Source organism: Tachyglossus aculeatus, chromosome 6 (assembly GCF_015852505.1).
Source record: "Tachyglossus aculeatus isolate mTacAcu1 chromosome 6, mTacAcu1.pri, whole genome shotgun sequence".
Taxonomy (NCBI): domain Eukaryota; kingdom Metazoa; phylum Chordata; class Mammalia; order Monotremata; family Tachyglossidae; genus Tachyglossus; species Tachyglossus aculeatus.
Genome location: NC_052071.1, coordinates 47,855,431 through 47,880,456, shown reverse-complemented (window position 1 = coordinate 47,880,456; position 25,026 = coordinate 47,855,431). Strand labels below are relative to the sequence as shown.

The following is a 25,026-nucleotide window of genomic DNA, read 5'->3' as shown; positions in this document are numbered from 1 at the left end:
TCACAAGGACCATCGCCATTGGGAACAGTCGTGCCCACCTGCCTGCCTCAACTGACCGTCAGCTCTGAGACCCAGGTAGCACATAGGACGTCTGGCTGGGGTTTAAACTGCCTCATCCAATGAATGGCTTTTATTGAGCAATTATTGTGTGTAGAGCACTATACTAAGCACGTGGGAGAGCATAACGCAGCAGAATTGGTAGACATGTTCCCTGCTCACATGGAACTTACAGTGTAGAGGACTGTAAGCATCCCTTGTTTTGTATTGTTCCTGATTTCCAGTTATCCATACCCCTCCCCTCACCATTAATTGGTGTAAATAGCTAAGAATGGAAAGGATTTAAAAGGTCATCTGCATGATAATCAAGGTTTCAGAAACCAAAGTTTAAAAGAGCAGAGAAGCAGTCTCCAAAAAGGGGCTAGGGTAATGTCACTATCACTCCATTCACGGAAGGAAGGACAGGCCCCTCCCTAATAGCCCCTCCATTGAGGGAGGAAAGGACATGGAGTAATAATGATAATAATAATAATAATGATATTAAGCACTTACTATGTGCGAAGCACTGTTCTAAGCGCTGGGGGGGGATACAAGGTGATTGGGTTGTCCCACGTGGGGCTCACAGTCTCAATCCCCATTTGACAGACGAGGTAACTGAGGCACTGAGAAGTGAAATGACTTGCTCAAAGTCACGCAGCTGACAAGTGGCAGAGCCGGGATTAGAACCCACGACCACTGACTCCTAAACCCAAGCTCTTTCCACCGAGCGATGCTGCTTCTCAATGACGATGATACTTGTTACTCTGTCTCAAGCATTGTGGTAGGTACAAAAAAAAATCAGATCAGACACAGTTCCTGTCCCATATGGGTCTCACAGTCTAAGGGGTACTTCATCCCCAGTATAAATGTATATGTAATAATGATGGTATTTGTTAAGCGCTTACTATGTGCAAAGCACTGTTCTAAGCACTGGGATATATGTATATATCTATAATTCTGTTTATTTATATTAATGCCTGTTTACTTGTTTTGATGTCTGTCTCACCCCCTTCTAGACTGCAAGCCAGATGTGGGCAGGGACTGTCTTTCTATACTGCTGAATTGTACTTTCCAAGTGCTTGGTGCCATACTCTGCACATAGCAAGCACTCAATAAATACGATTGATTTAATGAATGAATTTTCCGATTGATTTAATGAATGAATTTTCCAGTTGAGAAAACTGAGGCACAGAGAAGTTAAGTGAGTCGACCAAGGTAGCACAGCAGGCAAGCAGCGAAGCTGGGCTAAGAACCCAGGTGTCTTGGCTCCCAGTCCACTGGGCCCCGAGGACCTACATCAATAAGCTCTTCCCAACTGGAAGTTTCTCCTCCATCCTAACGGGCGCCGGGAGAGAGCTTCAGGGGTGCAAAGTGGGATTCCAAGGGGCTGCATTCAGCACGCTTTGGGACCGGCAGATGAATCCCGTAGAGAAGCAGCATGACTTAGTGGACACGGGTTTGGGAGTCCGAGGTCATGGGTTCAAATCCCAGCTCCGTCAACTGTCAGCTGTGTGACTTTGGGCAAGTTAATAATAAGAACAATGATGGTATTTGTTAAGCGCTTACTAAGGGCGAAGCACTGTTCTAGGCGCTTGGGGGGGCGGGGATACAGGTTGATCAAGTTGTCCCATGTGGGGCTCACCGTCTTCATCCCCATGTCACAGATGAGGTAACTGAGGCACAGAGAAGTTAAGTGACTTGCCCAAAGTCACACAGCTGACAAGTGGCAGAGTCGGGATTAGAACCCATGACCCATGACCTCTGGCTCCCAAGCTCATGCTTTTTCCACTGAGCCACGCTGCTTCTCTACTTCTCTGGGCCTCAGTGATCTCATCTGTCAAATGGGGATGAAGATTGTGAGCCCCACGTGGGACCATCTGATCACCTTGTATCCTCCCCAGCGCTTAGAACAGTGCTTTGCACATAGTAAGCGCTTAACAAATGCCATCATTATCATTATTATTATTAGAAGGGGTAGAGAGTCACCCTGTCCCCACCGAGCAGGGATCCCCGACAGGGTCCGGGGCGGGGGGCGGGCCTCCCGAGAACTCAGGGGTCAGCACAGTGTGGCGCCCCGCAGCCCCGCCCCCTCCCTGCCCCCCTACCCTCTGAAAGAGCCCGGGCTTTGGAGTCAGAGGTCATGGGTTCAAATCCCGGCTCCACCAACTGTCAGCTGTGTGACTTTGGGCAAGTCACTGAACTTCTCTGTGCCTCAGTTACCTCATCTATAAAATAGGGATTAAGACTGTGAAGCCCCCATGGGACAACCTAATCACCTTGTAATCACCCCAGCCCTTAGAACGGTGCTTTGTACATAGTAAGCGTTTAATAAATGCTGTCATCATTATTATTATTATTACTGATGGACGAAGAGCAGCGGATGGTTCCCCCATTCCTCTCCCCCTCCCCACCCCCTGTCCTACCTCCTTCCCCTCCCCACAGCACCTTGCATATATGTTTGTACAGATTTATTTCTCTATTTATTCTACTTGTACATATTTACTATTCTATTTATTTTATTTTGTTAATATGCTTTGATTTAATAATGATGGCATTTATTAAGCGCTTACTATGTGGGCAAAGCACTGTCCTAAGCGCTGGGGAGGTTACAAGGTGATGGGTTGTCCCACGGGGGGCTCACAGCCTTCATCCCCATTTGACAGATGAGGTAACTGAGGCAGAGAGAAGTTAAGTTCATTCATTCATTCAATCGTATTTATTAAGCGCTTACTGTGTGCAGAGCACTGTACTAAGCGCTTGGGAAGTCCAAGTTGGCAACATATAGAGACGGTCCCTACCCAACAGTGGGCTCCCAGTCTAGAAGGGGGAGACAGAGAACGAAACCAAACATATTAACAAAATAAAATAAATGGAATAAATATGTACAAATAAAATAAATAAATAGGGTAATTAATCCGTACAAACATATATACATATATACAGGTGCTGTGGGGAGGGGAAGGAGGTAAGGCGGGGGGAGGACTTGCCCAGGGTCACACAGCTGACAATTGGCCTGTCTCCCCCTTCTCGACTGTGAGCCCGCTGTTGGGTAGGGACCGTCTCTAGATGTTGCCGACTTGGACTTCCCAAGCGCTTAGTGCAGTGCTTTGCACACAGTAAGCGCTCAATAAATGCGGTTGAATGAATGAATGACGGCGGAGGGGCGGGGCTGAGCGCTCGGCCCCTCCCTCCTCCCTCCTGCCTCCTCCCTCCTCCCTCCTCCCTTCCCCGTCCTCCATCCTCCCTGGTCCCACGGCCCTCGTCCCGCCGGGGCTGCGGGGCTGCGGGCCGGAGGGAGGGAGGGAGGACAGGAGGGAGGATCGGAGGGAGGATCGGAGGGAGGACGATGAACAGGTAACGGAGAGCGGCTCGGGGCTCCGGCAGGGAGGAGCTGCCCCCCACCGCCCCCACCCCGCGGGCAGGGCGGGCCCCCGGGACACCAGCCCGGAGGAGGGAGGAGGGAGGGCACCAGCCCGGACCCCCGGCTCACCGGAGGCCGGGGAGGGGCCGGCTCACCGGGGGGGCGGGGAGAGGGGGCTGGGGGTCCAGCCCGGGATGGGGAGGAGGATGGAGGTCCGGCCTGGGACGGGGAGGAGGCTGGAGGTGGGCAGGGGAGGCTGGGGGTCCAGCCCGGGATGGGGAGGAGGATGGAGGTCCAGCCCAGGTTGGGGAGGAGGATGGAGGTCCAGCCTGGGATGGGGAGGAGGATGGGGGTCCAGCCTGGGATGGGGAGGAGGCTGGAAGTGGGGAGGGGAGGCTGGGGGTCCAGCCCGGGATGGGGAGGAGGATGGGGGTCCAGCCCGGGTTGGGGAGGAGGATGGAGGTCCGGCCTGGGATGGGGAGGAGGCTGGAGGTGGGGAGGGGAGGCTGGGGGTCCAGCCTGGGATGGGGAGGAGGATGGGGGTCCAGCCCAGGTTGGGGAGGAGGATGGAGGTCCAGCCTGGGATGGGGAGGAGGCTGGAGGTGGGGAGGGGAGGCTGGGGGGTCCAGCCCGGGATGGGGAGGAGGATGGGGGTCCAGCCCGGGATGGGGAGGAGGCTGGGGGTCCAGCCCGGGATGGGGAGGAGGATGGGGGTCCAGCCCGGGATGGGGAGGAGGATGGGGTCTAGCCCGGGATGGGGAGGAGGATGGAGGTCCACCCCGGGATGGGGAGGAGGATGGGGTCTAGCCTGGGACGGGGAGGAGGCTGGGGGTCGGGAGGGGAGGCTGGGGGTCCAGCCCGGGATGGGGAGGAGGATGGGGGTCCAGCCCCGGTTGGGGAGGAGGATGGAGGTCCGGCCTGGGATGGGGAGGAGGCTGGAGGTGGGGAGGGGAGGCTGGGGGTCCAGCCCGGGATGGGGAGGAGGATGGGGGTCCAGCCCGGGATGGGGAGGAGGCTGGGGGTCCAGCCCGGGATGGGGAGGAGGATGGGGGTCCAGCCCGGGATGGGGAGGAGGATGGGGTCTAGCCCGGGATGGGGAGGAGGATGGAGGTCCACCCCGGGATGGGGAGGAGGATGGGGTCTAGCCTGGGACGGGGAGGAGGCTGGGGGTCGGGAGGGGAGGCTGGGGGTCCAGCCCGGGATGGGGAGGAGGATGGGGGTCCAGCCCCGGTTGGGGAGGAGGATGGAGGTCCGGCCTGGGATGGGGAGGAGGCTGGAGGTGGGGAGGGGAGGCTGGGGGTCCAGCCCGGGATGGGGAGGAGGATGGGGGTCCAGCCCAGGATGGGGAGGAGGATGGAGGTCCAGCCTGGGATGGGGAGGATGATGGGGGTCCAGCTTGGGGTGGGGATGAGATGGGGATGAGATGGGGAAAGGTTGGATCCTGCCAACGGGGAAGCGGCTGGGAGGTAGCGGGTGGATAGGGCAGGTACCTTAGGGAGGGGGACAGTGGGTGGACTGCGGCCTGGGGGAAACTTGGGGGGACTGGGCCCCAGAATAATAATAGTAATAATAATGATAACTGTGATAATAATGATATCACAGTTGTAATGATATTGTGATTATAATTACCACAATAATGATGATTGTGGTTTTTGTTAAGTGCTTACAATGTGCCAGACACTGTACAAGGCACTGGGGCGGAAACGAAGAAATCGGGTTGGACACAGTCCCTGTCCTGCATGGGGCTTAGGGTCTTAATCCCCATTTTACAGATGAGGTAACAGAGAAGTGAAGTGACTTACTTGCCCAAGGCCACAAAGCAGGCGAGCCTTGGAGCAGAGATTAGAACCCATGACCTTCTGACTTCTGGGCTGGTACTCTCTCCACTACTCCATGTGAGTGGGAGACACAGGTGGGATGGGTTTGGGGGGCACCGTGGGGGAAAACGGGGCCGAGGAGTGGATGGTTGGGAGCGATTTAGGAAAGAAGCAGCAAACTCGAGGGAGGAGGGGTGGAAAGGTCGAGGTGGGTTAAGGGGAAGGGGCTTGGGGCTTAGGGGACAGGAACGTGGGGACTGGGATAGATGGGATGCAAAAGGCAAGAGGATGAACGTGGTAATGAAGGAAGAGTCGGAGGCACTTGGAAACTGGATTCTGTCGGAGAGGAGGTTGAAGGGTTGGATGAAAAAGTGGTATGGAAAATGAAAAGGCCGGTCTTAGAGGAATTAAGGAAATTGAAAACGAGGTTTGGTAATAGGGAAAAAAAATGAAGGCAGATTGACCAGTGAAAGGGCCATGGTCTGTGGAGCTTTGCCTGGGCATCTGCATGGAACCGGAGGAGGTTTCGACGAGGGGGTGTTGAGTGGGAAGAGGAAATGCAGTTTCAGGGATGTCCAGCGGGGAGAGAATAGATTCCCCAGAACTGATGTTTCCCAATTATTTTGGAGCTGCAGCGTCACTGGGTGGGTTCATGACTCATGAGGCTTGGGGAGCAAGGGATTTCTTTCATAGTATTTCTGTTCTAAGTAGTCAAAGGGAAAATATTGCTCTGATTTTTGTGAAGCCACACCGGGGCTCCATCCTGTGACCCCAGATGCCGTGAGGCGTATCAACTTGTTGTAGAACATCCTCCCGTTCGAGTTTCAGAAGATCCTTCCTCGGGGAGTTTAAGATCTCCAGCGTGGGCTGGTGTCTGCCTTTATTCCCTGTCTGCAGGGATTTAACCGTACTGAAAAATGTTTTCAGCTGCCTCTGGCCTCTGTCACCGTCCCCAGAGAGACAGAGTTCACGAGGTCTCCTTAAGACATATGTATGTCTGACTGCAGCAGCATTTCCTTCCCTATAACCCTCACGCCTCTTCATTGTTGCCATGGCAACCCCCTATTAATGGAGTATTTATAGTGGAGGAAAACACTAAGTTTTGGGAGGCAGGGGGAGGTGGAGATCATTAATGGGGTGGATGTTGAGACTTGCTGGGGTTTTCTGGTTTGTCTTAGAAGAATGAACTGGTAGCTCCTGGCAGAGATGAATATGTGAGTGTGTGTGTGCACACAAAGTTGGGTTCAATGAATTTCAAAGGAGACGGGTAACAGCTATGAAAATAGTAACACGTCCCATATACTCATCGGTAAATGATGGTTACGTATTGCACTGTCGTCCACAAACTTTACCCTTAACCCTTCTTTTCAAACATTCCTAGAACTTGCTTCTTCCGGCATCATCGTGCCGTCACGCATCTCATCACCAAAGCCCTTCCCCACACATTTGTTGCTGCTGCTTCATGTCGGCTCTGCCGGCTCTGAGGAACTGCTGAATCTGGGCTGGGAAACAGTGCCGGAGGACGGTTCCATTTTCTCCTCTCATGAACGTTCAGACACCGTCGCTGTTTGGATTGAAATCAGTCCGACCTCCTCTCCAGCCCTGGACACAAGCTCACATCTGCTCCCCTTGAGCGTCCCATTCATGGTTCCAAGTCCTCTTGCTCTGATCGGTAGGTATTCATTTGCTGCAGCCAAACACTAGGGAAATTCCAGCACCAGAGAATTTTATTTTTAGCAGTTGGGGGTTTTTGAGCAACATCTTGGAGGTTTTACTAACAGATGTAGATGATCTGTGTCACGCAGGCTGGGTGGGAATTGTGGAGTGAAACAGGGCGGGAAGCTTGGTTTGGCTAGCGTGCAGAGCAAAGAAGATAGGGAGGGGAGGAAGCAGAGTTGATTTTGTAACCCAGCTCACATCAGAAGGGATAGTGAGCCTGTGTAGACTCTCACTTTGGCTGGCTTTAATTTCCTATTAATATTTTGTTCTTCGTGTCTTCTGCTAGCACCTCCCCACCCCAAAATAGTGGCAAAAGACTGGTTTTAAAAGATGCACGAAAACTAAGCTGCTATCCCTCTTAAAATCCCTATCCTGCTGTGTTGACATGTTTCCAAAGGAGCATTTTAACTCAGACTCTTTACTTCCAACACCCAACCCACACCCAGGCAGCGTCTCCCAGGATCTGTTATTGGCTAAGGGAGGGCTTGGTTGGATTGTGAAGAGGAATTTGACTCTGAAGTGTGAGGGTGGAGAAGAGATTAGAGTAGGCTTGCCCTGGCCTGGGGGTGCCTTCTGTGGGTGACTTCTGTCACTCAGGCTGTGTATTTGTATGGCACTCGATGAGTCCAGAGCACTTTTGAAGATCATTGTTCTAACAGAGGGCATCTGTTAGGGAAAGTGCCATGGGCTACCAGCTTTGTTGGAGGGCACTGACTGAGGTATGCTGTTGGGAGGGGAAGTTATTGAGTCAGAAGCAGTGAAAGTTTTTTTTATTATTGTATTTGTTAAGCACTTACTGTGTGTCAAGTGCTGGGGTAGATGCGAGCTAATCAGGTTGGACACAATTCATGTTCCACATGGACCTCGACGTTTTAATCCCCATTTTGTAGTTGAGGTAATGGAAGTCACACAGCAAACAGGTGACGGAGCTGGGATTACAACCCAGGTCCTTCTGACTCCGAGGTCTGTGCTCTTTCCATTAGGCCACGCTGCCAGGTAACTGGGCCAAGTAAGGCTGGATGCTCAGGTCACACAGTACTGAAGGCCATCATCCCAACATAGCCGGCACCTAAATCCTGAGCACCCCGTGTCGGGGAGGGGATTTTGGGGCCTATCTAGGGCCAGGGAGCCTCCAGAGAGAGATGCAGTGCCAGCTGGGACCAGAGGAAGAAAATTCAGAATGGCTCAAGGGAAGAAGAGTTGGCCCGAGGAGACAATGCTCATTGGTTGAACAGACCTGTGAGGGATATTAATGAGATCACGATTTCCTGGACTGGCAGGGACGGCACAGGAGCAATTTCCCTGGATCGGGATGGGAGGTGAGGTGGGAGCCAGGAGTGCTGAAGAAACAACGCTCATCACCACTCAATGCTCCTTTCTTCTTCCACAGGTAGGCAAGGAGCCATACCTCAGTGAGGCAACATGGCAAGTGAGTAGTTTTTGATTTGGGCCTGAGGAGCAGTGTGGCTTAGTGGAAAGAGCCCGGGCTTGGGAGTCAGAGGTCGTGGGCTCTATTCCCGGCTCCACCACTGTCAGCTGTGTGACTTTGGGCAAGTCACTCTACTTCTCTGTGCCTCAGTTCTCTCATCTGTAAAATGGGGATTAAGACTGTGTGCCCCACGTGGGACAACCTGATAACCTTGTGTCTACGCCATCGCTTAGAACAGTGTTTGGCACATAGTAAGCACTTAACAAATACAATTATTATTATAATTATGAATGACGCAGCCAGGAGTACTGGGCTAACAGTGCATAGTGATATTTTTTAAGTTCTTACTATGTGCCAAGCACAGTACAGGTGCAGGGGAGTTACAAGATAATCAGGTCGGGCATCGTTCTGTCCCACATGGGACTCACAGTCTCAGTAGGAGGGGGAAAAGGTATTGAGTCCCCAACTTTCAAGATGGGGGAACTGAGGCACAGAAAAGAGAAGTGACTTGCCCAAGGTCACCCAGCAGGTCAGTGACAGAGCTAGGGTAATAATGGTGATAATAACTGTAGTATTTGTTAAGCACTTACTGTGTGCCAGACACTGTACTAATCTCTGGGGTGGATACAAGAAAGTCAGGTTGGACATAGTTCCTGTCCCACATGGGGCTCACAGTCTCAACCCCCATTTTACAGATGAGGTAACTGAGGCAGAGAAGTGAAGTGATTTTCCCTAGAACACAAAGAAGACAAGTGGTGGAGCTGGGGTTAGAATCTTTTGACTCTCAGACCTGTGCTGTATCCACTACGCCATGCTGCTTTCCATGGGGTTAGAACCCGGGTCCTCTGACTCCCGGTCCTGTGCTCTTTTCAATAGTCCACGCTGCTCCCCTGGTTTGGTTTGGTGGCCACTGTCATTTCCCCAGTTAATCTAATATGCAGGCCATGAGGTTTCCACTCCGGTGCCAACATTGGAATTCGAGGGCCCCGTGTCCCGAACCTCGTCTGGTTCCATCTTGGCTCTTTTCCCTTGCAGTTTTCCTAGAGGCCCAGAATGCTCATTCGGTTCTGAGACGCTTCCCTCGAGCCAATGGGTTTTTGGAAGAGTTCCGGCAGGGGACCATCGAGAGGGAGTGCATTGAGGAGATCTGCAGCTATGAGGAGGTCAACGAGGTGTTTGAGGACAAAGAGCAAACGGCACGTACCACCTTGGATGGGAGGGATGGTGGGGCCTAGAGTCCCAGGGTAGGGGCAGCGGGGAGCGCCAGTTTGGCATCAGGTGATGGGGATGGGGGGCGATGACTGGCCTCACTCCTGGAGACTGTGAATTTCAGTTCCGTCTTGGGAAGATTTGGCTTCCTTGCCAGCAGTCTCTCCCAGGAGTCACTTGGGCCCTGGCTCCTCTGATTCATCAGATGTAGAATGGGGAAGAAGGTGGGAGTTGCTCCCATGGGCCTTTAGAGGAAATCTGAAAGGCTCTGAGAGCCACTTCCAATTCTGGGGCTACTAAATGGGCCAGATAGCGGCTGGGGAGGTCAGGCAGGGAGGCGTAATAATGATTGTGGCAATTGTTAAGCGCTTACTATATGCCAAGGTAAATGCTGGGATAGGTACAAGATAATCAGATTGGACACAGTCCCTGTACCACATAGTGCTCACAGTCTAAGCCAGGGGGAGAACAGGTGTTGAATGCCCATTTTGCTGATGAGAAAACTGAAGTCCAGAGAAGTTAAACAATTTGCCCTAGTGACAGAGCTGAGATTAGAACCTAGGTCCCCTGTCTACTAGATCATAGTCTTTCCACAAGGGCACAATGAGGGTAGGTTTGCGAGACTCCTCTTTTCCTGCTCCCCTTCCTCCTCCTCCTCCTCCTCCTCCTTCATTCCTATTGCTGTCTCTCCTGCTCCTCCCATCCGCCGTTGTCCCCCCAGGCTGTGAATGGCTTTTGTGTTTGGATTTCAGATGGAGTTCTGGAAAGTGTACCCAAACGCAGTCTACTCCGTCAGGGACCCCGGGCAAGGCTCGGATGCCATGTACGTGGTGGTGCCTCTCCTCGGGGTGGCACTGCTGATTGTCATTGCTCTGTTCATCATCTGGAGGTGCCAGCTGCAGAAGGCCACCCGCCACCGCCCGTCCTACGCCCAGAACCGGTACCTCGCCAGTCGCCCGGGGCGCAGCCTCCCCCGCGTCATGGTGTACCGGGAGCCGGCCCACAGCCAGGGGGAGGCTGGCGGCCGGGCCTCGGGGGAGGGCCGGGGCGGGGGGGCCGGGGCAGCCCCAGACAGCACCCTCTGTGTCCCCGAGCACTCGACCTCGGTGCTGTCCAGACTGTCCAGTGCCACCCCTCCCCCATCCTACGAGGAGGTGACCGGCCACCCGGAGAGCAGCAGCGAGGAGACCAGCGTCTCCTACAGTGACCCTCCTCCCAAGTACGAGGAGATAGTGGCGGACCGCTCCGCTTCGGACAAGTAACGGGGCCGGCCTCGCGCTCTGAAATCCCTGTGGGTGTCCCCTTCTTCTCGGTCCAGCAAGCTGGTGCCACCACAGAACAGCCTTACCCGCCTCGTCGCCAAAACCCACTCATGAGGGCCGGGCTCTATCTTGGTCGGGCAGGGGAGGAGGGGGCCGCAATGTTGACCAGAGAGTCCGGCCGGCCACCACCGGACCTGCCCCCTCCCTCAGTCCTGGTGGGTAGCTGAGTGGCTGGCCATGGGGGCCTGGCTCGCTTCAGGGCCTCCGCCCATTCGGGGACCCCAAGCCCCCGGCACCCCTCCCCAGGGCCTAGCCCACCCTCAAGAGAAGAGGGCCTACCCAGGGCTGAGTTGCTTCTGCCAGAGGAGGAGGAAGTGGGATGGAAGTGGGAGGCCGCACTGTAAGGGATGGTGCCCGTAGGCCGTCTGGAGGGGAGAGGTCCCAACTGGCACCAAGGGGTAGGCGAACGTGCCGTTTCCATCGGGGGGCTAGGGAGAGAAGTGGGTCCTCTTCTTCTAAGTGCCACAACTTCCCCGGGCAAGGGTCGTTGTGCGGAACGTCCATCGGCCTCCGCTGTGGAGGACAGCAGCGTTAGGGGAGAGCGGTTCAGGGGTGAGCGGCAATCCCTCGAGAACAATCGTGTGGTAACAGCATCACTGCCAGCAGGGCCTTCCCTGGCCTCACACAGCTACTACTAGCCACCCCCGACCCAAAGCTGATACCAGACCGACACAGTTCAGGACCAGGGCCGGCGTTCCCCAGACTTTTCAAAGAGCTAAGACAAGTAGGCCCTTCTGACATTATCCACAAGCCTCAGTGCCTGCGAGGGAGGTGGTGCCAAAGTTTTCATTACTCCAGTCTGGCGCTGGTGAGGTTTGTGGGAAGGAAGGGAAGGAGCTGGGGGAGGGGAGTGATTTTGGGGGTTCACTACTATGTGTTCTTGCCTGTCGCAACTGTGTGTGTATTTGTGTGTGTTTGAAACTCTTTCCATCCTCCAGGAGCTCCTAATCTCAGCACAACAGCTGTGCACAGAAGGGGAGGGGACTGCCCCATTCAGTTGACTCCAGTGTACAAGACAGTTTGTATCTTTCTTCCTGGTGTGTCTTTTTTTGTATCTCCCTTGTGTCCATTGGTGCTCTCTCGCTCTCTCTCACCCTCCTTTGCCTTCTCCTACAACTAACTCTTGCCACCCTACGTGGAAACATTTTATTGTGAAGAGTAGAGCAGGGCTGAATGGTGTTTTGCTCCTGGAGGTGGGCACTGCCCATGCCCTCTAGACCTATACAACTGCAGGAGAGCTGGCTTTGGGGTCCGGAGGCTTGGGGGCCAGTTCTGGCTCAGCCCCTAGTTTGGGCCAATCCATTGCTTTGGGCCTCAGTTTCCCCACGCGGAAAATGAGGCGGATATCCATCCTTTTGCGGTAACGTTGAATTAGAAGAGGTTGGAAAAGGACTCTGTGCTCTTGGAAGCCTCGCTATCGTGAAGGAGTTTAGTTCTCAACCACGGCTTGGGCAGGTAGGTGGGCGGAGGAGGGAGCCTCAGAGAGGGAGGAGCTTCACTAGTAGGAGTAGTATTTCTTGAATGCCCACTGGGATTCGAGCAACTGGGAAATTGTGACAGAAGCCCTGGACACGTTCCCTGCCCACAGGGAGCTTATGCTCTAAGCAAAGCATACGCGCTAATGCCTCCTTTCCCTCTGATTTTGAAGGGACATTCCCCTGCTGTGGATTTTGCTGAGCTGTATCCCTGGGCTCCCCCTCCCTCTCCTCTCCCACCCTCTTCTTCTTCACGTGCTTGACCTTATTGACCTGCCTCCTGAGGGCAGCTCATCTCAAGTGGGGCTCTCTCTGGGTAGGGCGATTGCTTAACCAAGAGGGTAGCCATCACACTTTCCCCCCAAGCATCTTTGGGTCCCGTCCATGGGTGTCACTTTGGGGGGCAGAAGGCTGGGCCTGACCCAATAATGACCTCTCACCGTGTTATGCCAGCGGTGCCCCCGCTGTGAGCCCGCTTCTTCTAGACTGTGAGCCTGCTGTTGGGTGGGGACTGTCTCTATGTGTTGCCAACTTGTACTTCCCAAGCGCTTAGTACAGTGCTCTGCACACAGTAAGCGCTCAATAAATACGATTGATTGATTGATTGCCCCCAGAATAGTGCTGCCCCCTTCTGGGCTGCCCAGGAAAGGCAACCTGATCCAGGACACAACCCTCTCCGTCCTCACGGTGGCGCCCAAGAGCAGCTCTGGCTCGCTGGTTCATTCATTCATTCATTCAATCGTATTTATTGAGCGCTTACTGTGTGCAGAGCACTGTACTAAGCGCTTGGGAAGTGCAAATTGGCAACATAGAGACTGTCCCTACAGCGGGCTCACAGTCTAGAAGGGGAAGACAGACAACAGAACAAAGCATATTAAGATAAAATAAATAGAATAAATATGTACCAGTAAAATAAATAGAGTAATAAATATGTACATATATATATACAGGTTCCTGTATATATGGTTCCTGGTTCCAGAATTCTGTGCCAGCTTGGGAAAGCTCATGGGATTCGAGCCCCCGGGGCCAGCCAAGCTCAGTGGGCATTCTTACCTTCCCCAGTGCCCTTTGCCTTCCCCAGTGCCCTTCGCCTTCCCCAGTGCCCTTCGCCTTCCCCAGTGCCCTTCGCCCCCGCCTCCATTTCTCTGGGGAAGCCACAGTGCCTCAGACAGTGCCCGGTGGAGCTGCCGGGGGCTGACCGCTGTCAGACTACTGGGCTGGGCCCCCTGTTCTGACACTCACACCAGCCTGTGCCAACCTCTGGAGCCTGTTCTCCTGTGCCAGCAGCTTCCTTCTTCAGGATGGTGGAGTCTATATTTGGCACCTGGCCTGAACCGCCTCGCCCAGGGCATACGGGGCATGAGGCAATGACACTGAGGAGCTGGGAGGAACCCAACATCCCTCCCTTCCTCCCCTTGCCTTGAGGAACTTCATTCATTCATTCAATCGTATTTATTGAGCGCTTACTGTGTGCAGAGCACTGTACTCTCAAGGGACCCTTCTCTGACCTTTCATCCTACTCGGGCCTTCTCCGCCGAGCTGCCCGGCAGCCAGAGAAGGTGATGGGGGGGCATGCGGAGGCAGGAGAATAGCCAGTGTGGCCTGGCAGGTGCCCGGCCTGCGCTAGGGGAAGTCGGCAATGCCCTCGGAACCCACGATCACTTCCTCGGAGGGCTGGAAGTGTTGGATGCCCATGTCCACTGATGGTATCCCATCTCTCTGCGGTCCAGTTGACTCACACTGTGGAGTGGAAGCCTTCGTGCCATAGACCCCGGGCCTCATCACGTTGAAGGTGTCTGTTCGGGATGGACACACTTTTCACACGGTGCATGTTTTGACCCCCCACTGCCCACACCCCGTGGCAGAATGCTGTGTACATATATTTAAAACTGTGTGGCTTTATATGAAAGTCTATTTGATACACTGTTTAATAAGAGCATCTGCACTAAGTCTTAAGTGCCCGGGTTCTCGGTGTTTTCATTTGGTGTATGGCTGCTATCTCCCCTGCATCCCAGGTAATTGGGAAACCCTGAGGGATGCATCCTGTGGAAATGTCTGCCTCCGACCAGAGCACGGGGCCACAGGGAGGTGGCTCCTCCCCGTTGGAGGCAGGGAATGTGGCCAGCCTGATTTGCTTTAATCTCCCACAGCGCTTAGTTCAGTGCTTGGCACATCATAAGCACTTAACAAATACTATCATAATCATAATAGTTTGTATCTACCACAGTGCTTAGTTTAGCACATAGAAATGATGATGATATTTGTTAAGTGCTTACTATGTGCCAAGCACTGTTCTAAGCGCTGAACACTGAAGTAGTAATAATAATAATAATAATAATGATGGCATTTATTAAGCACTTACTATGTGCAAAGCACTGTTCTAAGCGCTGGGGAGGTTACAAGGTGATCAGGTTGTCCCACGGGGGGCCTCACAGTCTTCATCCCCATTTTACAGATGAGGTAACTGAGGCACAGGGAAGTTAAGAGACTTGCCCAAAGTCACACAGCTGACAATTGGCAGAGCTGGGATTCGAACCCATGACCTCTGACTCCAAAGCCCGTGCTCTTTCCACTGAGCCACGCTACTTCCCCAGTAGTAGGAGAGTAGTGAGGCGAGGTAGGAGGAGGCTTGGTCGTTGGGGCCTATTTGGCCAGTTTGACCACCAACCACCGCCTGGTTCCCACCCCAAACACTTCAGCTTCTTAGTGAAGTGGCTCACTTCATTTTTCACTGGAATCCACAGGGTGTGGCAAGACCATTTAAATCATGCCTTAGATGGTCTATTTCTGGACTGGAAACCCGGAATTTTTAACAAATGAAAAAAATCCAAAACAAATGGTCCCCTGGGGTCTATGCCTCAGAAGCATGACACATCCAGTTTCTAAGCAACAACAAGGTTAGCCTGTGCCCTTGGTGGTACAGACACAATGCGCAACAGCTTGAGGGGGTGAAAACGAAAGCCACCTCACCTCTACCATAAAGAGCTCTCTCTGTTCCCTTCCCAGAGACCCCCTGCACCCTGAGAGAGCAATGCTCAATTCACTGCATGTTCTAGGTTGGCTACCCCAAATAGGGGCCTGGAGGCAGGCCAGAAGATTGGCTTTTGTAGAATGATTGGGGCTAGCTTCTTTTTGCCTTTCACCATAACACCCACTAAACTCCAGATCCCCCACCCTTCCCCCCGCCTCCCCATTTCTGACCTCTTCTACCCTGGTGGTGGTAAGTTAATGGGGTAACTATCCTAGATTTCCTCCTGAGAGTGAGACACAGGAACCAAATTGTCCCTCACTCCTCTCCCCCGTGCCCACACTTGCCAGACAACCAGAGGAGGGTTCCTGCCCAGCCAAAAATATCTGAGGAACTCTTCCCCACAGTTATTATGAAACAGAATCATGCCCAGACCCTAGGATTAAAAACGAATCCCCACCTACTCAGCCTTCACCTTGCCCAAGAGGTAAGGGGTCACTGAATTGTGTCCGAGGATTCCAGTGAAAGGAGCTCATTCAGAAAATGTGTCTAACAGAAAAAGAACAGTGAGCTTTAACAGGGTAGAACTTTTTACAAGAGAACTCCTAACCCCCACAGTAAGGTGGGGTTAATCAACAAGTTTATAAGTAAATAATAATAATGATGATGACATTTATTAAGCGCTTACTATGTGCAAAGCACTGTTCTAAGTGCTGGGGAAGTTACAAGGTGACCAGGTTGTCCCACGGGGGGCTCACAGTCTAATCCCCATGATGATGACATTTATTAAGTGCTTACTATGTGCAAAACACTGTTCTAAGTGCTGGGGAAGTTACAAGGTGACCAGGTTGTCCCACGGGGGGCTCACAGTCTAATCCCCATTTTACAGATGAGGTAACTGAGGCACAGAGAAGTGACTTGCCCAAAGTCACACAACTGACAATTGGTGGAGCTGGGATTTGAACCCATGACCTCTGACTCCAAAGCCCGTGCTCTTTCCGCTGAGCCACGCTGCTTCTCTAAAGGAAAGTCATTGCGTGGCCAGTAACTGGTTATAGTCAGTATGCTTTCACAACCCGTTCCTCTGACAAATATCTGCTAATCATAACGCGACCCGCCCTTCGTTTCCTTCTGTGGCTTCCCAACAGTTGACTGTTCCAGCGTTTGATCATCCACCAACCTTACCCTTGCGTTGCCCCCAAGGGCAGATATTCTTAACAGTCAGAACTGAGAATAATAATAACAATGGTATTTGAGCGCTTACTATGTGTCAAGCACTGTTCTAAGCGCTGAGGGAGATACAAGGTAAACAGGTTGTCCCAAGTGGGGCTCGCAGTCTTTAATCCCCATTTTACAGACGAGGTAACTGAGGCACAGAGAAGTTAAGTGACTTGCCCAAAGTCACACAGCTGACAAGTGGTGGAGCCGGGATTAGAACGCACCACCTCTGACTCCTAAACCCGTGCTCTTTCCACTGAGCCACTCTGCTTCTCGAAGCAGTGGGGCTTAGTGAATAGAACCCAGGCCTGGGAATCAGAGGACATGGGTTCTAATCCTGCCTCTGCTACATGTCTGCTAGATGACCTTAGTCAAGTCGTTTAACTTTTCTGGGCCTCAGTTACCTCATCTGTAAAATGGGGACTAAGAGTGAGAGCCCCATGTGGGGCAGGGACTGTGTCCAACCTGATTAACTTGTATCTACCCCATCGCTTAGAACAGTGTTTGGCATATACAGTAAAAACTTAACAAGTACCAATATAAGACTGTGAGCCCCTTGTGGGACAGGGATCGTGTCCAACCTAATTTGTTTGCATCTAGCCCAGTGCTTAGTACACTGCCTGGCACATAGTAAGTGCTTAACAAATACCACAATTATTATTATTACTAGGTGAGCCATCAAACCCCTAAGCCCTCCCATTTTTCACAATCAATGAATCAGGGGTATTTATCAATGGCTTACTGTCTGCCGAGCACTGTACTAAGAGCTTGGGTGAGTACAAAATTGTTATTAATTATTATTATTATTACAAAAGAGTTGGTAGACACAATCCCTGCCCACAAGGAGCTACAAAGGCCTGAAGCCCCCCAAACCTGTCCCTTGGATGTTTCACTCTTTCTTTCTCCAACTGAATTAGGTAAGTGGTGAAAATGGGTATTTGTCTGGGGTGCAGTCAATCAATCATTTATTGAGCACTGACTGTGTGCAGAGCACTGCACAAAGCACTTAGGTGAACACAATATAAGAGAGTTCGTAGACATTTTCCCTGGTGCACTGTAGTAAGTGCTTGGGAAAGCCCAGCTGGAGGAAATGATAAGTTCGTTCTCTGCCCGTTAAGTGCTTTATGTTCTGATGGCAGGGGTTTGGAGAAGTGCTGAGACCTGGAGCTGAGGTGGAAGAAACTGTCATTTCTTGGGAGAGGGAGAGGAAAAGAGAGAGAGAGAGAGAGAGAGAGAGAGAGAGAGAGAGAGAGAGAGAGAGAGAGAGAGAGAGGAAAAAAGTTCTGTGTTCCTCATTTTGGACTTCAGCAGGTTGCAAGATCTGCAAATTCTGTGTTGCCTCAGGATTTTTCTGGGGTCTGAAAAGAAACAGAATTAGAGAAGGAAGTGATCCCATTTCCTGCCTATTATTCCCGGTGATGAACTTCGCAGTTTATATTCAGGTGAGCTTTGTCTGGTGCTGCGCGAAAAATGATTTATTTGAAAAGAACTTGTAAGTATCCTCCTGTGGGCCTCACTACTGTGTATATTGCTGGGTAAACTATTCCCCAGGGGGACCAGGGTCCTTCTTGACCCGAAGGCTGGGATGAGGCCGTCCTGTGGCGCCCAAAACAACCCAGCCGCTAAAGAAACAGCCTAAGACCATTCAGGGTGGAAGGAGGAATCAAGGACCTCTGTCCCCTGCCTCCTACCTCCACTCCTCTCCCTCTACCATCCAGCCTGCATACTTTGCTCCTCTAACAAATCTACTCACTCTACCTCAAATCTTGTTTCTCTCTCTGTCGTCATTCATTCATTCATTCATTCATTCAATCGTATTTATTGAGTGCTTACTGTGTGCAGAGCACCGTACTAAGCGCTTGGGAAGTACAAGTCGGCAACATATAGAGATGGTCCCTACCAACAATGGGCTCAGTCACCTGGCTCATGTCTTCCTTCAGCCTGGAATTCCCTCCCCCTTCACATCCTGCAGACCTCTCCTCTCCCCATCTTCATAACCCTTTTATTATCTGTATTATTCTTTCATTCATTCAATCATATTGACTCATTCTTTAAATCATATTTATTGAATGCTTACTGTGTGCAGAGCATTGTGATAATGATAATAGTGATGTTATTTTGTTAAGCGCCTACTACCTATCAAGCATTGTTCTAAACACTTTGGTAAATACAGGCTAATCAGGTTGGACACAGCCCCTGCCCCACATGGGGCTCACAATCTTAATCCCCATTTTACAGATGAGGGAACTGAGGCCCAGAGAAGTGAAGTGACTTGTCCAAAGTCGCACAGCAGACAGGTGGTGGAGTCGGGATTAGAACCCGGATCCTTCTGGCTCCTAGGCCCATGCTCTCTCCACTAGGCCATGCTGCTTCCTTGGATTCCTTGCTGCTTCCACTGTACTAAGCGCTTGGGAGAGTACAATGTAACAGTGAACAAACACATTCCCTGTCCACTATGATCTTATAGTCTAGAGGAGGACACAGACATTGATATAAGTAAATACATTACAGATATTATTATTATTATATTAAGCACTTACTATATGCCGAGCACTGTACTGAGCACTGGGGCAGATACAAGATAATCAGGTTGGACACAGTCCCTGTCCCACCTAGGGCTCACAGTCGAAGTAGGAGGGAGTAAGATTTAATCCCCATTTTAGATGAAGAGACTGAGGCACACAGTTCAGTTGCTTGCCCAAGGTCACACAGGAGACAAATGGCAGAGCTGGGTTTAGAACTCTGGTCTTTCTAGACTGTAAGCCTTCTCTAAGCCATAAACTTGTTGTGGGCAGGGAATGTGCCTACCAACTCCGTTACAGTAATCACTCAATCAATATGATTGATTGGTTCTCTGGCTTCCAGAACTGGGCTCTTCTCACTAGGTCCCACTGCTTCTGCTTCTAAAATCATATCTCTTCCAGAAGATCTTCCTTGATTAATCTCTCATGTCACCACCATATTCCTCCAGTCATTTCTGCCCTTGAGTTCTCACCCCTTAAACATTTCAGGACTCACCCTGCACCTCCTAGAACACTTACATACACGGCTTTAAACTCTGTTGCTTCCCCGTACTTGTAATTTCTTTTCGTGTAGGTCTCCCCGATAGATGGTAAGCTCCTTTAGGGCAGGGATTGTGTCTCGCTCTATATTGTATTCTCCCAATATTAATTACTGATTATTAATATTGATTAATTGATCTTGACCCCAGGGCAGGCCTGCTCTAGCTCCGTTGGGCCTCTTGGTATGTGAACTAGCCAAAGGCTGAAATGGGAGGTGGGGAGGGTTTCCTGATTAAGTCTGTGGTTTTTTCATATTCGTGGACTAACCTTGATCTGTGGTAGAGACCGTTGAGAAGTAGGGTGGCCTAGTGGAAAGGGCATGGGGCTGGGGGTGGCAAGGACCTGGGTTCTAATCCCACCTCCAGCACTTGTCTGGTGTGTGACCTTGGGCAAGTCGGTTCACTTCTCTGGGCCTCAGTTTCCTCATCTGTAAAATGGGGATAGGGACTGGGTCCAACTTGTATCTATCCCTGCACTTAGAACAATGCTTGGCACACAGTAAGCACTTAAAAGTACCATAGTCTCCGCTGGAGTTGGCATTAGGCAACAGATTGGTTGGTAGTAGTCTGAAAGCCAGTTTCCTGGATGGTCTCTCCTAGGTCCCTCAAAAGTCAGGGTTGAAGCCCTGATTAGCTCCCTGTGTTCATTCTCCCTGCCTTCCCAGCCCCACAGCTCTTATATATATACCTGCCATTTATTTATTTATATTAATGTCTGTGTCCCCACTCTGGACTATACGCTTGCTATGGGCAGGGAATGTGTCTGTTTATTATTGTGCTGTATTCTCCCAAGCACTTAGTACAGAGCTCTGCACACAAGAAACGCTCAATAAATACAACTGAATGAATGAAACCCTTCCAAAGTGGCGGATTGCCTCTCTCAGGCCCCTAAAACCTGGCCCTGGGTTCTGGGTGTCCCCGGGGGGAATGTTCAAACTTTGGGTAGGGGATGCCTGCAAAGGATCTCTGTACAATCTGCTGCACCCAGAAAAAATGTTTGGCAAGTCCCATCAACTCAGCCTGCCTCTCATGAAAGCGAGAGGGGAAGTGGGTCTGATTTGGAGGTCTCTGCCTGAGAACAGGGTTCCCTTGCAGCCTGTCCTCGACAATGCCTCCAGCCTCAAGAAGGAGGAAGCAATAACACTAATCAGAATAATATGACCTCCCACTGTTAGCCCTAGAGATCTTTATCTTTCCAGGAGTAGCTTTGAGCTGCCCTAGCTAGAATGATTCTAAACAACACATAATGAATTCAAACCCCAATCCAAATAATCACAGAGGAAAAAAAGATTAATCGCCAAACAATAATGAAAGTGTTACATAATGGAAGACTTGTCCTCTGGGAGGCTAAGTTCCAGTAGTGAATAAAACACAGAACAGGGCAGAGAGATACTTTGAAGTTCTTTTTCCATTCCTAGCACCGCACCATGGCAGGAGGAGGAAAGACTCCTAAAATAGCTAGGCCTCAGTGACTTAATCTGCGGAATGGGAACGTTGCCGCCCCTGCCTAGTTTAAGGGAATGCTGAGGAGATGATTAGGGAACCCCACTAAAGCATTTTGTTGTCTTTATGAGGTCTGAACGAATCCCCTCCATCCTTCCATAGTAGTGGGCTGTGGCACTTCGATGGCAGTGGGCTGTGGCAAGTATGCTGCCACTTTGCCTGTTCTTACATGGTTTTTCTTTTCATAATGATATTTATTAAGCATTTAGTATTAAGCACTTACTAATAAGCACTTAGTAATTAAGCACTTCTCACTTACAGAGAAGCAATGTGGCTAAGTGGAAAGAGCCCGGGCTTTGGAGTCAGAGGTCATGGGTTCAAATCCCCGCTCTGCCAGTTGTCAGCTGTGTGACTTTGGGCAAGTTACTTAATTTCTCTGTGCCTCAGGTCCCTCATCTGTAAAATGGGGATTAAGACTGTGAGCCCCACATGGTACATCTGATCACCTTGTATCCCCCCAGTGCTTAGAACAGTGCTTTGCACATAGTAAGTGCTTAACAAATGCCATCATTATTATTATTACGTATCAGGCACTGTACTAACCACTGGGGTAGATACAAGCTAATCAGGGTGGTTACAGTACATGTCCCATGTGGAACTCACCATCTTAATCCCTATTTTACAGATGAGGTAATAGATGGCTCAGAAAAATTTTGAGTTATCCGAGGTCTCGCAGCAGACAGGTGGCAGAGCTGAGATTAGAACCCAGGTCCTCTGACTCCTAGCCCGTGCTCTTTTCACTAGGTCATGCTGCCAATGCATCTTTTATGTGTATGTGTTTCTACCATTTGTGGGTGGCAGGCATCAATCCTGTGTTTGTGTTTGGTCTTTTCCCCTTAGGTTTTAAACTCCCTGAGGGAAAAAGTGAGGCCTTGCTCTGAAATACCCTCAGCATCACCGGGGCTGTGCCCCCAGGCTCACTAACACATTATCAATCATCATCAATGATATTTACTGAGCACTAACTGTGTAGGTATTTGGGAGAGTACAATACAATAGAGTTGGAAGACACATTCCCTTCCCGCAACGAGTTTACAGACTAGAGCTCTAGACAACTAGTCATCTAGACTTTAAGCTCATTCATTCATTCAATTCATATAACCATATTTATTGAGCGCTTATTGTGTGCAAAACACTATACTGAGCGCTTGGGAGAGTACAGTACAACAACAGACACATTGGGGCAGGGAATGTATCTGTTATATTGTACTCTCCCAAGTCCTTAGTGCAGTGCTCTGCACATAGTAAGTGCTCAATAAATATGACTGATTGATAGAGGGAGAGAGAGACAGTAATATAAGTGGTTTATAATATATATATCTTATAGCTGTGTACCCAAGTGCTGTGCAGCTGAGGGTGGGGCTTGTGACTGGCTGACCAATGGCTAGAAAAATCGCAGGGGAGAAGAAGTGTGGCCTAGTAGATAAAGCCTGGACCTCAGAGCCCGAAGGACCTGGGTTCTAGTCCCAGCTCTGCCACTTGTCTGCTCTGTGACCTTGGGCAAGTCACTTCACTTCTCTGTGCCTCAGTTACCTCATCTGCAAAATGGGGATTAAGACTGTGAGCCTCACGTGGTATGACCTGATTACCTCGTATCTACCCCAACACTTAGAACAGTGCATGGTACATATTAAGCATGTAATGTGAACCCGTCGTTGGGTAGGGATTATCTCTGTTGCTGAATTGTACTTTCCAAGTGCTAGTACAGTGCTCTGCACACAGTAAGCACTCAATAAATACGATTGAATGAATGAATGAACAAATACCATCATTCTTCTTATTATTTAACCCCTCCCCCATCCTCCCTTAACCCCTGCACATACAAACCCACCCACATACTCTCTCTCTCTCTCTCTGACTGGGGAATGGCGAATATGGACTGGACTCTGAGATGGCAGCTCTGGGTGGGGTGGCAGAGGCCTTAGTTCCCCCAAGCCTGCCCAATGTGGCTTGCAATAAGGAAGTAAGGAAATGAAAATCATAAAGAAGGAAATGCTTTGGCAACCTCTTGGTTGACTCCCAAGATGTCAGGTGGGAGGGTGGGGGTGGTCCCTGCCCGAAGCATCCCCCCACAGACCCTGGGGCCCAGAAGGAGGGGAGCCTCCAAGTTGCCTCTGTTACTAGGCAACATGTCTGTTTCTCCTCTTGCAGTTCTAGGGGCACAACCACCCACTGCCTGGATTAATAATAATAATAATAATAATAATGATGATGATATTTGTTAAGCACTTACTACGTGCAAAGTACTGTTCTAAGCACTGGGGAGGTTACAAGGTGATCAGTTTGTCCTGTGTGGGGCTCACAGTCTTAACCCCCATTTTACAGATGAGGTAACTGGGGCACAGAGAAGTGAAGTGACTTGCCCAAAGTCACACAGCTGACAATTGGCAGAGTCAGGATTTGAACCCATGACCTCTGACTCCAAAGCCCATGCTCTTTCCACTGAGCCACGCTGCTTCTCACGGCTGGATTGCCAGGAGGAAGAGCAGCCCCCTCCCTGACTGCCAAGCAGATGCAAGTCAGTCGTATTTATTGAGCACTTACTGTGTGTAGAGCACTGTACTAAGTGCTTGGGGGACACATTCCCAGCCCACAGTGAGCTTCCACTCTGGTCTGGGAGACAGACATTAATGTGCTGGCTGTCACTGGGGACTTTGAGCTGGGTGGAAGGACTCTGCCTGCAGTCCTGCCCCAAGGGCCTGCATTTACCAATGCAGGGATCTGGCCAGGGTTACCTCAATTTCGCCCATCTTTTCTGTGACTGTCCTGATCCCCTGGCCCATCTGGAGTCTCTCAGGCTACCCTGGAGCTCAGGGACTTTGAACCCTGGCTATGCAGGGAATGCAAAGGATGTGTCTGGAATCACAGAGGAGTGTCGCTGTGGGCAGGGAATGTGTCAGCCAGCTCTGTTGTAATAATAATAATAATAATAATAATAATAATGTTGGTATTTGTTAAGCGCTTACTGTGTGCAAAGCACTGTTCTAAGCGCTGGGGTAGATACAAGGTAATCAGGTTGCCCCACGTGGGGCTCACAGTCTTCATCCCCATTTTACAGATGAGGGAACTGAGGCCCAGAGAAGTGAAGTGACTTGCCCAAAGTCACACAGCTAACAAGTGGCGGAGCCGGGATTTGAACCCATGACCTCTGACTCCAAAGCCCGGGCTCTTTCCACTGAGCCACGCTGTACTGTCCCAAGCATTTAGTACAGTGCTCCGCACATAGTAAGCGGTCAATAAATACCACTGATGATGATGATGGGTGCATGTGGGGCTGCTGCACTGGTGGCAGCAGAGCTGCCCTGCTCCCATGCTGCCACACCTTTTTTTAAAATGGTATTTGTGTTTGTCAAGAGCTGTTCTAAGCCCTGGGATTGATACCAGTTAATCAGGTTGGACACAGTATGAGTTTCACATGGGGCTCCCAGCCTAAGCAGGAGGGTGAACAGATGTTGAATCCCTATTTTACAACAGAGGAAACTAGGAAGCTAAATGATTTGCCCAAGGTAACAAAGCAGCCAAGTGGCAAAGCCAGGATTAGAACCCAGGCCCTCTGACTTCCATACCTTGCTCTTTCCATTAGGCCACACTGCTGCCTGGGGGTGTGCAGGGGTCCTCTGCACAGTGGTCCCAGTGTATGACATATTCATTCAATCATATTTACTGAGCGCTTATTGTGTGCAGAGCACTGTAATAAGTGCTTGGGAAATACAATTTGGCAACAATTGTGGAGAGTGGATGGTGGGGGGCCGGCGGACAGTACTGAATCTCCCCAGCTTGTGAAAAGTCAAGGAAGTTGCTACAGCAGCATGACTTAATGGATTGAGCATGGCCCTGGGAGTCAGAAGGACCTGGGTTCTAGACCTGGCTCCTCGACTTGTCTGCTGTGCGACCTTGGGCAAGTCACT

At 51.0% G+C, this 25,026-nt stretch overlaps 1 protein-coding gene across 3 annotated transcripts; it reads left to right on the top strand.

The window, feature by feature from the left end:
- Positions 1 to 3,350: 3,350 nt before the first annotated feature.
- Positions 3,351 to 11,923, top strand: PRRG3 (proline rich and Gla domain 3). Of its 3 annotated transcripts, none has more exons than XM_038748124.1 (5): positions 3,351 to 3,390; positions 6,596 to 6,886; positions 8,324 to 8,362; positions 9,398 to 9,558; positions 10,324 to 11,923. In XM_038748124.1, exons 3-5 carry the CDS (start codon positions 8,356 to 8,358, stop codon positions 10,831 to 10,833), a joined length of 678 nt encoding a protein of 225 aa, XP_038604052.1. In that variant the 5' UTR covers positions 3,351 to 3,390; positions 6,596 to 6,886; positions 8,324 to 8,355; the 3' UTR covers positions 10,834 to 11,923. The 3 variants fall into 3 exon arrangements, with proteins under 3 accessions (XP_038604052.1, XP_038604051.1, XP_038604053.1); XM_038748123.1 differs by lacking the exon at positions 3,351 to 3,390 and adding an exon at positions 5,220 to 5,292; XM_038748125.1 differs by lacking the exon at positions 3,351 to 3,390 and adding an exon at positions 5,234 to 5,309.
- Positions 11,924 to 25,026: the final 13,103 nt, after the last annotated feature.